General features: G+C 34.5%; 1 protein-coding gene across 1 annotated transcript; it reads right to left on the bottom strand.

Annotated features, from left to right (window-relative positions):
- Positions 1-2,817: 2,817 nt before the first annotated feature.
- Positions 2,818-16,062, bottom strand: ETAA1 (ETAA1, ATR kinase activator). The gene is made up of 6 exons (XM_025354931.1): positions 15,730-16,062; positions 13,794-13,922; positions 13,464-13,540; positions 10,177-10,289; positions 7,897-9,923; positions 2,818-3,306 (listed from the first exon to the last, which is right to left on the bottom strand). Exons 1-6 carry the CDS (start codon positions 15,950-15,952, stop codon positions 3,179-3,181), a joined length of 2,697 nt encoding a protein of 898 aa, XP_025210716.1. The 5' UTR covers positions 15,953-16,062; the 3' UTR covers positions 2,818-3,178.
- Between the last annotated feature and the right edge of the window lie 556 nt (positions 16,063-16,618).

Below are 16,618 nucleotides of genomic sequence, written 5' to 3'. Positions count from 1 at the left end.
ACAGTTGACGCCATTTAGCAATGTTATAAGTCTAGCAATTACATTTATTTTCAATAGTACCTGCTATAGCCAATGGGCTTTCAAAAGACACATCTGAAATTAAATCCTACATCTACTCATTTGTGAGGTCTAAGAGAAGGCAGGAGGACAAGTTTAGTTTTTGTTTTAGGATCCCACAAGTGATTATGATCACTCCTGGCAAGAACTGAAATCCATGGTCAGATTCTAAATAATTACTTAATGCTAGTGCTAGGCTTAAATTGTTCCTAGAAACATTTCCCAACCCTAAAACTGAGAGAATCAGAGTCAAATTGTTTTAGGTGGGGGAGGGCAGGATTTCTGCCACCAGATTCTGTCTAAATTCATTCAACATTTAATGAGTAACCACTGGCTATCAGTATCAGGTGGACAGAAATGAGTAAGGTGTCTCTGTTCTTGGTAACTTAAAACCTGGTCATAACAGGGTAGTATATAAGGCAGTGTTTCCCATGGTAGGATACATGTCCCACATATCACTAACTGTCTGCAGTAAGCAACCCAAATGTTCCTGGGATCAGGGTCATCTGTCTATAACCGAAAAAGATTAATGAGAGATAAGCTCCAATTTAAACAGGCTCTTTTTGGAAATAATGGCATTACGAACATCAGTCTGAGATGCAGAAACAGCAGCAGAACTTTAGGGAGAAATTGCCAGGCTACCAGTTGTCCCTTCTTCAGATTCCTGTAGGGAATCTGTCTCGAGAGATTCCCTACAGACTAGGAAAGAGTAAAGCCAGGCAAACTATATAGACAGCCCTCTGTATGCTCATTTATGGGCCATTCACCCCCTAATGTTTCCAACAAGGGCGAAAGGAAGAATCAGGATAGGAAAGGAGAGTGGTATGAACAGTAGCAGTGACCCTAAATACCAGTCATGTCGGGTTCAGATGTATAGGGCTACTACACCTGCCACCACCCAGAAGTGCTATAAGTTTCTTTTCTTTCTTTTCTTTTCTTTTTTTTCTTTTTTTTTTTTTTTTTAAAAAGGGAGTCACTTAGAGGAAACTATTATGTAACTAATACTATGGGCTATGTAAGAATTTGGCAGAATTACCAGAGACACAAAATGACAAATTATAAAATTTATACAACGAAACAATATGTAAGGCATTATAGAATTGTTCAGTGAAAGACACAATAATCAGTACCATTATGATCAGAGAGAATAATCAATTCCAGTGAAGATGGTTAGGTACGAGACTCAAAGAAATACACTTATTAGGCTGAGTCTAAATGAACGAACAGAATAGCCTAAAAGTACTCTTAGAAAAGCAAGCAGTAAGCAGGGAGGAGCTTAAGCAAGGACAGAGATATCCAAAGCATAGTCAGAACACAGTGAAGCCACTTTTAGTAAAAGATTCTCCACTCTTTATTTTCTTGCATAGAAACTACTTGCATTTATCTAGGTTATTATATATTCCTAGAAAAGTAATATAGGTTAGCTAAACTCTAGTACTCCACTGTATATATGAAAATACCATTTACGATGTACAGTCTCCAACTTAAAATGGTTGACTTAAAATTTTTCAACTCTAAGGTGGTGCAAAAGTGATATGCGTTCAATAGAAACCATACTTGAAAGTCTGATTCTTTCCCATGCTAGAGATATGCAGTACAACATTCTCACAATGCTGGGCATCAGCTCAACTGATACTCTACAGTGCGTCGTGTTGCCAGATTTGCCCAACTCTAGGCTAATATAAGTGATTTGAGCATGTTTAAGGTAGGCTGGGCTAAGCTATGTTGTTGGGTAGATTAAGTGTAGTAAATGCATTTTTAACTTAAGGTATTTTCATCTCATGATGGGTTTATTGGGACGTAACTCCACGGTGAGTTAAGGAGTATCTGCATAATTATAGGGCAGTAACTACCATATTATCACTGCTTTGAGACACCTGAATAGTGATAAATGCCACACCATGACAGGTGTTTCGTATCTCTAACTTTCCCTAGATCTCCTAAAACCATTTAAGAGGAATAAAGCATCCTCCCTGCCTTACGCCCTCTAGTTGGACTTCTATTATTGGTTTAGCAAATTCCAAATAGGCAAAACGGCAAAAAAAGAAAAAACAAAACAGTAATAGAGAAGAAAAGATTAGTAAAGTAAGTAAATTAATTGAGGGAAAAATTACACAGTTACAGAAAAAGTGAAAAGAAAAAAGATTATCATTTTTACATCCTGGAAAGGCTAATTCTTTAAAGCAAAATAAGGAAAAATGAGCATTATCAAACAGTCCTTATTACATCTTTTGTATTTTAATTACATCTTTTGTTTTATACTAGAAAATAACAATCCCTCAAGTTATTTTATGTACTAATACTTTGATGCAAATGGTATAATTGTTTAGGTGTCCAAAGTAATCATTCTAATCGTAGCACAGCATTAACTTACCTACGACTTTGAAAACAGTATTACATTTTCTCACCGACACAATAAAGAAGCTGGACCAGACGACATATGAAGTTTCTGCCAGTTCTAAATGTTAGTGATGCCACGTTACTTTTGTAGACAATTCACTACTTCTTTTCTTCTATGCTAGACTTCTAAAATCAGAGTTTTCCTAAATATGGTGGAAAGTTTCCAAAATGTGTCACATTTTAGAATTATTAAAATTCAAATCTACTTCTAAGAACTGAAAATAATTTCCTTACAAATAAAGTCCTTTATTTCATATCAACCATGCTCCTAGAAATATGAAAGTATTAATTAAAATCTCGAAGTGTATAAAAACCTTAAGCAACAGTTAATGAAAGTAAAACAACAAAAATCATCTCTACTAACTTAGAAAGTTGAAGTTTTGTATTAGGAAAACACTTTAGAATAGGAAATAACATAGATTACCTCTTTTTTGATGATCCTCTGCAATAATAGCATTTAAAAATATAACTACTTTCCTCTGTATAATATCTGTACATAATTGCTAACTTTCCTGAATTTCCAAAACTTATATGTAATGACTTTGAAATACATGTCCAAGGAAATGTTTCATTTACCATTGCAAACATTGATTTATTAAATAAAGTAGAAGTCCAGGCTTTATAAAAGTCAGCATTACATTTCTCACAGAGAAATCAAGAAAAAAACATGTCCTATCACAGATAGTTATCAGCAGTCTTTGTGAAATCTTCCAATATTTCATTAAAGAAATGAAGTGGGAGCTGCATTTACAGATGAGGCTCGTGCTTTAGCCATTCTCCGAACCAGCGCTTCTTGTCTTTTTCTCTGAATTTCTTCAGGAGAACACTTTCTATTTTTCTCTTCTTCCTCTAAAAATTCAACAAAAGATGAGTTTACTTTTATAGCTTATAAAGTCATTCAATATGTGCTTTAATTTTTGTTTTAATCACCTAGATTTGCCATATTAGTTGGCTATTAAACTAAACTACTAAATATAAAATTCCAAGTACATAATACAGATATAACACTCCAGTTCAAAAGAAAATCAAGCACTGATGGATCTGTCTCTATTTGATACGTTCTTTTCACAGTGTGATAAAATCCAATTTGATAGAAAACTGACTACCCACCAAATAATACTTGTGGACAATGACATCTAATTTATATGACCTATGAATAAATATATCTTTAAAAAGGATACATTGGGATTTTAAATGTTATATACACTTTAATAGAAAAATAGTCAAAATATAAGGAATTAGCTATCAGTATCTCAAATAGTGTATATTTACATAAGATGTTATATTAATATTCACATCTACTTTTCCCTTTAAAGTTTTCATTTCATCCACTGAGGAAATATATTTTAGAGTGATTAAATGAAATCTCTCATGTTAGACTGGTTTCCTGTGATTCACTGTTAGAAATTATATTTTTATTTGGAGGATGCATTTTGGAGAAACTTTAAAATAATCTCAATTAAGTTGAAGCTTTGTATTAGAAATCACTTTCTCATTTAAATGATATTTTAAGTTTAAGATTATCAGCCTAATACATATTTAAGTAAACTTTCACCAGTAAAACCGTTTATGTTGTAAAATATGCTTTTTAAGAAAGAAGAATCTGTAATATTGACAGAAGAGAAATATCATTTATTCTGACATCCAGAAAAAGATTCACAATTTATGAGATACTTCTCTTGTTAACTAACAGAGGCATTTTCCAAAACATATAATCTGCCTCCCTTTCCTTTCTTGGTATAATCAAAAATGGGAGGGAGTATTCAGCTTAATAAATATATATTTTGAATAAGTTTCCCAGATGATTTTGATGGCTTTTATTTCCTAAGCTGTTTACCTAACAGACTGTAGCTATTTTTCCCTAAAGAAAGACACCAGAAGATACTTTCTAATTAGCATGACTAATTATCTAATACTTTAGTATCAAAGCTGAGAAACACAACAAACTCAGACTACACATACAAAGACTTTACACTGAATTTGTGTGAAAACAGGTTAATAATCTACAACAGCAGAAAATATAATTTCCTAAAGTTGCTCTTACAATTTGCTTGGTAATATTATAGCAAATAATTTCAAATGATAATCAGGTCACACCATGAAAATTTGATTTAGGGACGCATCCATTTTTCTCATCAGTCTTCCTTTAACTCAGTCTATAATAAAAATACACAATGAAGTCTTAAAATATTGTAAAGTACTAAGCAAAAGCTGCTCTTCTTAACCTTGATCTTACAGTGCAAGGGTCAGTAATTTTTTTTTTTTCCTCCTGTAGAGTCAGAAAGCAAGAATGTTAACTTTTGAGTACCTTGTTGCAACTGCTCACCTGTACCATTGTAGCAAAAATAGTTATGGAAAATGTATAAATAACTGATGAGCTGTGTTCAAATAAAACCTGTTTATGGACAATGAAATCTGGATTTCATATAATTTTCAAACGTCATGAAATATTATTCTCCTTTTGATTTTTTCCCAACCATTTAAAATGTAAAAATCATTTTTAGTGTGCTGGCTATACATAAACAAGCTGCAGGCTAGATTTGGACGGATCATAGTTTGCCAACTCCTGCCTGAAATCAATGAGGGAGTTCAGTGAGTTTTGTTTCAGAGATACTTCCCTGGAGAGCAGCTTGCTACATAACAAAGTAAAAGGAAGTAGAAACAACAGAAAACATCAACAAAGTTAATAGTAATTAAGAGACTCGGTACTATCAATAAGCTTAAAGAAAATATTCATGAGATAAGCAAAAAGGCAGATTATCCATGAAAAATGCAGACAGATTGGTAGATAGGAGTTTTGGGAAAACTCAAATACTCCAGGAGGTTTAGTCTTTATAGAATTATAACTATAGTTGACCCTTGAACAACATGGGCTTGAACTGGCAAGTCCACTCATTTGTAGGTTGTTTTCTGCATCTGACACCCTTGAGACAACAAGACCAACTCTTACTCTTCTTCCTTCTCGGCCTACTAGACATGAAGATTATGAGGATGAAGACCTTTATAATGATCCACTTTCACTTAATGAATAGTAAATATTATTTTCTCTTCCTTATGATTTTAATAACACTTTCTCTAGCTTATGGTAAGAATACAGTATATAATACATATAAGAGCATACAAAATATGCATTAATTATTTGTTATCAGAAAGGTTTCTGATCAACAGCAGGCTATTAGCAGTTAAGATTTTGGGGGATCAAAAGTTACACACAGACTTTTGACTGCAAATCAGATCAGTGCCTGTAAACCCTCCATTGTTCAAGGGTCAACTCTATCTGTAAATAAATTCATGCTGGGAACATGCTTGAATTAGTTACAATATACTCACTTTAATACAAATTTAAATACTTAAAATTATTATAGATTGAGAACAATTTTTAACATTTCAAAATATCTAGTTTGGGCTATCATGTAAAGAAAGCTATCCAACCTGCAGCCCACAGGCTACCTGCAGCCCAACACGGCTTTGAATGCAGCCCAACACAAATTCATCAACTTTCTTAAAATATTATGAGATTTTTTGTGATTTTTTTTTTTTGTTTTTAGTTCATCAGCTATTATGAGTGTCAGTGTATTTTATGTGTGGTCCAAGATAATTCTTCCAATGTGGCCTGGGGAAGCCAAAAGATTGGATACCCTGGGTGTAGAGAATCATTTATTGTCAGTGTTGACAAGATAAATTGGTATAACTGCTTCAGACAGAAATTTGGTGGTATCCATCAAATTTTAAAACTTTCTCTTGTAGCAATTTTTTAGGAATTAACAGATATAATTATACAAGCATGCAGAAATTTATGTAGAAGGATATTTACTGGAGTATTGTTTGTAATTGCAAAAGACTGCAACCAACCCAAACTTCCATCACAGAGAAACAGTTAAATTATAATACATCCACTATATATATCACTTAGTCATTAACAGGACTAAAATAAATTTAAATGTACTAAAAGGAAAAGACAGCTATATTAAGGCAAAAGCAAGTTGCCAAATAGTGGGTATACAGATTTATTAATATTTAAATAAATCTGCAGGTATATATGCATACACATATATATGTATATACACACACACATACCTTTTTATATGCATAGAAAATGCTACATAATGTATACCAAACTATTAATAGTGGTTTTCCCTAAGGGATGGTTATGAGAAAGGAGAAACATAAGACTTAACGTTTTACTTCAAATTATTCTATACTGTTTTACTTTTCTTTTTAAATAACTAGCATATTACTGTTGTAAATTTTAAAAAAGTCACTTAAATAGGAAAGTTGTAGCAGTAATGCCAAAAAGACAGAGAAGAGTCACTAAAAATTTAATTGCAACTTGTGATAAAAGCAATTAAGAAATAAAAAATAAACAGGGAGATTTAGAGACTCTTCAAGGAAGGCCTCTGTGAGAAAGTAGTAATATATTGAGATATAAGAAAGCACCAACAAGAGTGGAGGAGGGGTCACATGTTGAAAAGAAGTAGTTTTAGTCAAAGGGAAGAGCACGGTCTACGTTCCTGGACAAGGAAGAAACATAAACTGTTTGAGAAACTAAAAGACAGCTGGTATAGCTGAAGCTTAGTAGGTAAGGAAAAAAGAGGAGATGCAGGTTAAAGAGAGAGAATCCACAGCTTTGTTGCTGACAGTATACAGTTTGGATTTTATCTGAAATATGATGGGCAGCCACTGAAGGTTGTTTTAAGCATAGAAACGTCATTTTTGCCCATCCAGTTTTAAAAGGCTATTCCACTATTTGGAGATGAGAATTGAAAGGAGATAGATAAAAGAACTGCAGTAGTCTCGTCAAGAAATGTTAACTTGTTGTAGAAAGAAAAATGGATAGTTTGGGGATACAGGGTTTTTGAGATAGAAACAATGAAACTTATTGATAGAATGGAGAATTAGAGAAAAGAGGAACTGGAAGAATCAGAAATGATAGCTGTTATCAAATAAGTAAATCATAATTTTAACCATCACCACTAGCACATTTATGTCAAATATCACACTAGTAAACATGTTTAATTAGAATGCTCTAAATTTCTAAATATTATTTACCTCACTGCTCCATCATCTGCTTCCTAGAAGATTACTCAAGTTTTAAAACAATTTAGTAAATACAATCTTAAAATGAACACTGTAATACATTTATCTAAAGGTATGATTTTCCAAGAAACAATAAATCATTCAAAAAATATTTACTGAGTACCTACTATATGCCAGTCATTGTATTAAGTGCTGGGAAAGAATTCAATGTAATATTTTGAAAAATAAACCAACTACTCTTTGTATAATGCAGTGTAATTATTTCCAAGTATCATTTTAAGAATTCTAGTTAAATGTTATAGTTTTACCTTATATATTACTCACACTCAAAAACAACAAATAATTATTTTACTACTTTTTAAGATACTTTTCAAAGAAAACTATTTCATATTTCATACATACCTTTTGAAGACTGTTTCAAAGATTCAGAAAGTTTCACCAAAGATTGCTGTTCAACAGCTTCCTCTAGCAATGGGTTGACACTTTTCTTTTTCTCCACACCCTGTGTAATTTTGGTATCAGACATACTTCCAGTTATACAATTTTGATTAAACTGAGAAAGAATCTGAGAATTTTTCATCCTTGTAAATGTAAACTTTGAAAATCCAACTGTTTTGTTATGGTTGCTCTGAGATTCATCTGTTATACTCTTATGGCATAGCTGCTTAGTACTCAGTTTCTTCTTGTAAGTAGCAATTTCTGTATTCATATTATCTGAAGTTACACTTGAACTTCCTGAAAGAACCAATTTGGAACTATTCACTTGTATTGGAACATCAGTGTTAGCATAAGGCACATGCAGATTATTTATCTGACAGTTTGAGATCTTAGAATACATAGTCAAATTTGTGGCACCTAAAAATCTTGGAGAATTTCCATACATTTCCCCTTTCTCCATTTTCATTGGCTTATCTGTTTGTGAGCTATTTGTCAAAGATGTCTGCACTGAAATGCTGTCTGGATTCAAATGCTTTGATTGTACTAAATTACTTCCTTGTTTAGATATAGTAAACATGTTTTTGGCTCCATGTTCAGAATTATTATTGATCTCACATATACTTTCTGATGTCTTACTGTCCTTTCTAATATCTTGTTGCTGAGTTAGTCTTTCAATATCATCACATGCTTGGTACAACAAATCATCATCTACATCATCTGCTTCCCAGGTATTATCTAATTGATGACACGCTTTAATAATCTCATTGGCAAATGAGGGATCATTCCAATCATCAAAGAAAGAACCTAATTTTGATGCACTAGTCTGATTTGGGTTACTAACACTGGTTTCATTGCCTAGATTTGCAGAGCCAAAAAGATCAGTATTAACAGGGGCTTTAACAGCTTGATTTAAAATGCACTTATTTTTCTGCTCATTAGAATATCTTGTGTTCAAAGCTGACTTCTTTTCAGAAGCATATACAGTAGATTTAGTAAGAGTATCTTCCTTTATTTTTGTCAGATTAGATGTAAGTATACAATCTTGAATTTTGTCTTGAATAACGATTTTATTGGAAGAGTTCTCAAATTTCATTTTATTTCTAGTGGATGATAATTTGTTTGATTTATTTGGATTTGGTGAAAATTTATATTCTGCACCTATTAATTCTCTGTCAAATATCTTTGAAGAAAGATCTTGTAATACTTTTGAATCTCCTAACCTGGCATCTGGACTTGTATTTGCTCTTGACATATTTTTAACAGTTTTACTATTAAAGGTACAAATTTCCTTTTGACCAGTAACCTGGGCTGTTTTACAGGGGAAGAGTTCAGGCATGTCGACATTTTGCATAGCAAAAGGTTCATTACCTAGTAAGTTTTCCCAATCATCCTCAAAATCACTGGTAGTAAATGCATCAATGTACCTCTTAGAAGTTTCTGGCTTCTTAGTACAGGAAGTCACACATGATTTTGTCATTATGGGAGTATCTACTTGAGAAGAAAGTGATCGTGGGGTTTTATTTGACAGTTTTTCAATGACCAGAGTTTCATTAGTAATGATTTTCTCCTCTTTCAAAGCATTTGTCTTTACAAAGGTAGTATTACTGGTGCTCCAAAAAGCTTCTGGCAGTTCTTGGCTTAACTGTCCGCTACATTTCTGAGTAGAACCATCAAAAATAGCATTAAAGGCTGCTTCAGCAGTTTGGTCAAATGGCTTCTGACTGCTATTTTGATTATTTGCCACAGATATCTTGGTGTTTCCTTTAATTGGCTTCTTTTTTGTAGCATTATCTATTTCGGGAACTATATTATGTAATGACCGCATCTGTGTATTATCTTTATGATTACTTAAAATCTCTGTTTCTGAAATCATCTGGGTAAAATCATAATTCCTCTTGTTTTGCTCTTGAATCACATCTAGCTCTTCCATATTTTTATCAAATTGTTTAGCCAGTTTCATAAGTTCTTCTTCTTGATTTTGTGTTTTTAACCTATTAAACAAGATTTAAAAATTATAATTAAAAATGTTCTGAGACATAATATCCAACTGTTATTTAACATATTTTGATGTTAAAGCTCTAAGATTTTAACACTTACAATTATTTTAACTCTAAAATTTGATAGATCAAAACTGTGGAAATTTTATTAACAAAAATTTTGATATATTCACAAAACAAAAATGGAGTATTATCAAAAAATATTTGCTTCACTGAATTTCAGAAAAGCTGAAAAGTCTTAACTTACTTTGTGCAGCTGATTTTTGCTCTTGATTTTCCTTTCACTACACTGGGAGTACAAGGAATAGCAGTTTCACCAATCCACATGTCCAGCATAGAACTTGTTGTTGGTTTTTCATCCTTTGGCAGATAGGGAACAAAAGAGGTATAAAGTACCAATGTAGCACCCCGCCCCCTTCCAGAAAAACAAAATAAAAAAGAAAATAAAAACTACTTTGAATTAATTTCCTAAATTCTGGTGAGGTAAGTTACCAAACAAACTCAAAAACAATAAGAAGTTGGGAGATAGCAATAATAAGCTACAAGAATTGATCCACTTGTTTCAGAGAATGAAAACATTCAGAATTACAAATTGCTTATTTAAAAAAAAAATTGTTTTAAGAATTAAATTTATCAAATGTACATTTCATAACAAAAGCACGTTTTTATTAAAAGAAAATTGACATTTTAATTGCCCTAAGATTCTTATACTTTCTGTATCATCTGTTTCTCCAAATTTTCTTTATCCTTATTATAACCTTTATATAAAGTTGGACAATCCATGTTGACCTAAATTGAGAACACTCAGAATTGAGGTCAGGACTGAATTAAGAGGTAAGAGCAAGGTTAGAACTAAGAATGAGACAGGAATAAGAATAAAAAAATAGAGAAAGCAGAAAAGTTTACCCAGATAATATATAGAAAAAAGCCATTTTAGACTTGGATATTTTTGCTGTACCTTTCAGTCACTTGATCACACAAAAAAATTACAGAATGAGCTTTAGGCATTAATTGCAAACCAAACCAACAAATCAAATCAAATAACCATTTTCACTCTATTTTACAGTACCTAGAATGAACATAAATATCACACAAGTTAAAAAATAATATTACTACTAGATTATAGGCTACTCAAAGGCAAGGACTCTTCTTAGAATAACTCAGCATTCAGCACAATACTGGGCATAACAGTGTCAGTTTACATTTATTTACTAGAAGATTTAGATGAAAAGATCCCTACAACTTGGTACTTCAAATCCTCAATGAATCAAAAAAGTTTTCTTAGTGTCGACTTGAACCTAGTTGCCTTTAACTTTGCAAATACTCAAGAAAATCAGTAATTTCACTTTCAGACTCAATATATATTTTCCCTTTTATTTCAACAATCTTGAATTTAAAGAAAATAATAGTCTTAATTATGAACTCTGCCATTTACCAAAGTAATTTTAAATTTGTTCAATTTTCAGAGGACTAAATTATGACTTTATGTACCCAACTTTACATATACATGGGTCCTATGTATGTTTGTATACTATTTGTACATATTACATATTTCTTCCTGAATAATTACATGATTTATTGATTTTCAACCATAATCCAGGTGCTGTATAAGGTATCTAAATGCATTACTTCATTTCATTATAAAAGGTATACTGTGCAAAGCTGTATAAATGAAGATATATACCATCTTCAAATAAACAACACTGTATAAAAAATATCCCTGCAGAAGGTGAACTGACTGTCCAATCAAAATAAAACCTCGTATTAAAAAAAAAATGCTATCTCTGAAAACGTTAAAAGAAAATTAAATAATGATTTGAGAATGACTCACCTAAAAATAAACAATATAAATATTTGTCATTCTGAGAACATGACAAGCTTTCAAGCAGACCTTGAAACTGCTAAAGATTTATATGCTTTAAAAGTACTCAGTTTAAGAGGGTAACATTTTAAAGCTACTAATTTCACTATTTTTTTTCTTTTTATATAAGTTACCACTTGCATACTGTTGGCATTTCTTTATATGAGCTATTATTTCCAGCTCAGTTAGGTAAAGGGTCTAATAATTTATTCACAACTATCTTTTTATCACTATTTAGACTGGCCCGCCCAAACACATTTTATTATGCTTCTTTCATGTGAAACCCACAATTAATGAAGATCTATTGTTAACTTATAAAGTATTATTATGGCATAAATGCTATTTAACTAATGAACTGTAAGTAAAATAAGTTTCTATGACATGCTACACATGGAATGTAGAGCTAGTAGCAACAGAGTTGTTTTGACTGTGCTAGGTGTAATTTTGGATATTTTATAGCTGCTAAGAAAAACTTCATTTCCTGTCTCTTCCACCTGAATGATAGTAATTCTTCAAACCATGTTTTGGGCCAGTGCCATCTATTGTTTATGGTCAACATACAATAACTATTCAAGGGCATGTTAAGGAAAAATGGCATACTTCCTTTAGAGAAGACACTAAGCAAAAACGTTCTCTGGATTTAAATGTTGTTAAATAAGAAAAAGAGAACAAAAAGTAAAGAAGTTCAGAACAGTTTTATGTATTAAGCCTTTGCTTCTTAGTAATTGTAATATTAGAGTTATTGGACTGCTTTGTGTCAAATGATTGACTTGAACATGTTTCTATTTCACTCCAACAGTACAAGAACAGAAATGAAAAAAAGAAATGAAACACTCAAAATTTTTTTTTCAGAGATGGGGTCTTAAACTCCTGGCCTCAAGCAATCTTCCCCTTTCTCCTGGCCTCAGCCTTCCTCCCAAAGTGCTGAGATCACAGGAGTGAGTCACCATGCCTGGCCAAGAAAAAAAAAAAACCTTTGGAGATGGTTCTATTACGGTAACAACTTTAACATAACCTTACAATTATAGCACTCTATAGTTTACAAAGAATTTTTATCTAGTTTAATCTTCATAATGATCCAATGAAGAGAGCAAGAGGAACATAATAATTCTAGTTCACAGCTGAATGAAATGAGGTGGTGAGAGTTTAAATAACTTGCACTGGGTCACACAGCACAGGAGGCTGAAGGAGAAGACTAAATTTGAATTCAGTACTCTCCGCTTTTGTAAGTGTTTCTTGATAATCTTGTAAGTCAATGAGTATTAAGAAGAATAGTTTCAATGGGGAAATGTTATAGACAGTAAATACCAATCACAAAACAATCTTAAAAGTTTAAATTTTTTGACTGCCTTATTCTATTATTTTAGCAACTTGAAAAATGAATGCCGTATGTTGTTAAGCACATTACAGATAAACACAATGCCCTAGTCAAAAATTACTCTAAAAAATTAAAACAAGATATATACTTAAGAAAATATCTTATATTTTATATTATGTTCCTTTTCTCAAAATATGCATTTCAAAAGTAGAAAAGGCAAAATAGCAATCTTTGCTGCCTTATTTTTAGAAAAAAGAATTATAAAAGACAATACTTTTCATTTAAAGAAACTACAAAAACTTAGTGGCACATTCTTCACTGTTTTAAAACAAACTATAAAACTAGTGATATTTACCTGAGGAGCAATACGATTAACAATATGTGAAATCTCATCACTATCTGTGGTATAAATCTGTTTTTTTCTTCCTTTACCTGAAGAAAAAGAAAGACATTTCTATAAATTTTAAACAAAAAACCCTCAATTTTAAAAAATAGCTGTCACTTCTTAGAAAATAATTTTAATTAGTGCAGCTTAGAGCATTGTGTGTTTACATCACATACTTATGCAGATAAAATCATGTAGATTCTCAGAGGTTCCTGATGCTATTATCTGACTAGAATTCTAGTTAAATCTGAATCATTTATCAAACATTTACTCACATAAATAATGTTAATAATGAATTACCTAACTGCTTTGTCAATGGAGAATTCTGATCCCAAAAGATATCATTCTGTCCATCCGGATCATTAGGAGAACTAAAGGAAGATGACAGTAAGTCCATTTTCAGCACTCTCTTTGGTGTTTCATACCTGTCTATATAAAATATGAGTAAAATAACAATTGTGGCATTTTAAAGCATTACCTTACTTCATAAGAACCCAGGGTCAAATAATAGCTTAGACTAAGTTTCATAGTCCAATATAATTTTTTTTCCCAGAGATAATTACCTGAACCATAACTGAAATGCTTGTTTCATATAAAAATCCATGCAGCACTTCACAAACTTCACATTGTAAATAGCAAGCACTTTTAGATAATCCAGAAGCTCTATGAATGCATAATACAATACTGTATAACCTAAGTCATTCTATTTATTGTCATTGAGACCTGGAGGCTTTGAGGAACCATCTGTAATTTATAGGTACATTCAAAAATCCAAAGTCACCCAACAGAAACCTAAATATGTTTAGCCCCTTTTCACCAGCTCTAATCTACATTAATTGCGATTCTTCAAACAGCGTAAGTGATCCAATGCTTGGGAATTTTTGTCTAGAATAACTTTCTTTTTTTTTTTTTTTTGAGACAGTCTCGCTCTGTTGCCCAGGCTGGAGTGCAGTGGCACCATCGCCGCTCACTGCAAGCTCTGCCTCCCGGGTTCACGCCATTCTCCTGCCTCAGCCTCCCGAGTAGCTGGGACTACAGGCGCCCGCCACCTCGTCCGGCTAGTTTTTTGTATTTTTTAGTAGACACGGGATTTCACCGTGTTAGTCAGGATGGTCTCGATCTCCTGACCTCGTGATCCGCCCGCCTCGGCCTCCCAAAGTGCTGGCATTACAGGCTTGAGCCACCGCGCCCGGCCAACTTTCAAATTTTTATAAAGATTTTTGTTCATTCCGGAATTGCTTTATGGGGGAGTATTAAAGACATGTAAGGTGGCCGGGCGCAGTGGCTCACGCTTGTAATCCCAGAACTTTGGGAGGCCAAGACGGGCGGATCACGAGGCCAGGAGATCCAGACCATCCTGGCTAACACGGTGAAACCCCGTCTCTACTAAAAATACAAAAAATTAGCCGGGCGTGGTGGCGGGCGCCTGTAGTCCCAACTACTCGGGAGGCTGAGGCAGGAGAATCACTTGAACCACGGAGGCGGAGGTTGCAGTGAGCCGAGATTGCGCCACTGCACTCCAGCCTGGGCGACAGAGCAAGATTCCTTCTCAAAAAAAACAAAAAACAGAAAAAGACATGTAAGGTTAAAAAAAGCACTATTTCAAGAACATGCTCCAGAATAAAGGCGTTTGTATGAGTTTCAATTCCAACTAAGATTTACTAGAAGTCTTTCAAAAAGTGCACCCAAAACTAATAGTGAGGAAAGGGATCCTTAGTATCTTATTTGGAGGGATGTTACAGACAGCAACTTCCGGTTTATTCATAATGAGGTGAGACATCGCCCAGGCTTTGAGACAAACTTTAACTTTTCATATGAACTCTTCTCTAAAGCAGGTCCGGGGCTGCGGGGGGGAAACAAGGTTTAACCAGAAATAATTTCTCCGAACATAAACTGAGGTTAGTGGGCCTATCAGCTCTTCCTCCTCGCTCCGCCACCGCTGCTGACCCGAGGAGCAGCCTGGAAAGCAGCCGCCCTCCCGCAAACAGGTAAACCGCATGACCTATTCCTGTGGCGGAGGCAAGTGGATGGTCAAACCTAACGGGGTAGTGCTCAAGCTCGGGGACAGAAGCCCATCGGGGAGTGGTATAGGAGTATTTTTGGACTCTCGAGGGGTGAATCCCAGAGACACAATACACACTCCAGACTCCACCCCCACCCCAGATTTCCCTGTTGTAAGCTGGGCTGTGGGGATGCGGCGCCGAAGCCAAGGCAGGCCGCGCTGCCGACGTCTCACCCTCGGGGTTACTTTTACTGCACAAGGCGGCTGTTGGAGGCTGCTCTCGCTGCCGCACTGGCCCGGGAGGCCCCTCTCTAGCCCCGCAGGGCCACGAACCGCGGGCCGACCTCAGCCGCCTCCTCCCTGACTCGACCACCGAGCCGCATTCCTCAGCCGCCACGGTTTTGTGCGGCGTTTTCTTCGGGCTAGGGCTGTCATCATGTTTCCGTCGCCGACTCATTGCCTATGGCCCGCCTCCACCAGTCGTTTCTTCTTTCACATTTTGGAAAGGGATGAGTAGGGCAACAGCACTACAAACCGGACTCAGCACCAACGGCAGCCGCCATTTTGGCCGGTGGGGCGCGCGCAAGAGGCGGCCGCTGATTGGCTGGGTCCCGGAGAGGGGCGGAGCTGTTAAGGTGCCGAGGGCGTGCGCACTTCCGCAGCCGGGACCGGAGGCTGCTCTGGAGGAGCGTCTGGGCTCAAATTCCTCTAGACTGGTGGGGATAGCAGGGGTAGTAGTCAGGTCCGCGTAAACTGAGAGTGGGAGCTTGTGAGATGGAAAGGAGATTTAATACACTAGCAGCTTTTTATTGAATGTATAATGAAAATTGCACGTTAGTCAGATTCAGATTGAGGGTCCTCGAATTTGTCAAGAAAAGGAAATATAGCTAATTTTTCATAGATGGTATGTGCATAGAAAAATCCAAAAGAAAGTAGAAAAAATTACTAAATTAATTTAAGAGTTGCTGGATACAAAGTCAATATTCAAAGGTCAATGTGTTTCACTAGATTGGCAACAAATATAAAATTCAAGTTTTAAAGAGATACTATTTATAATAGTACATGAGATAGCAAGTAACTAGGAATAAGTTAAAGATTGTCCTTCCTACAGTGAGAACTGTAC

Source organism: Theropithecus gelada, chromosome 13 (assembly GCF_003255815.1).
Source record: "Theropithecus gelada isolate Dixy chromosome 13, Tgel_1.0, whole genome shotgun sequence".
Lineage (NCBI taxonomy): Eukaryota > Metazoa > Chordata > Mammalia > Primates > Cercopithecidae > Theropithecus > Theropithecus gelada.
Note: the sequence above shows the minus strand (reverse complement) of the source record. Positions and strands in the feature narration are given on the sequence as shown.

Coding starts and splice junctions, on each gene's coding strand:
- ETAA1 (XM_025354931.1), bottom strand. CDS start 15,952: ATGAGTCGGCGACGGAAACATGATGACAGCCCTAGCCCGAAGAAAACG. Junction 9,924..10,176: donor GCAAAAATCAGCTGCACAAA/GTAAGTTAAGAC, acceptor CTTGTTTAATAG/GTTAAAAACACAAAATCAAG. Junction 3,307..7,896: donor TTTGAAACAGTCTTCAAAAG/GTATGTATGAAA, acceptor TTGAATTTTTAG/AGGAAGAAGAGAAAAATAGA.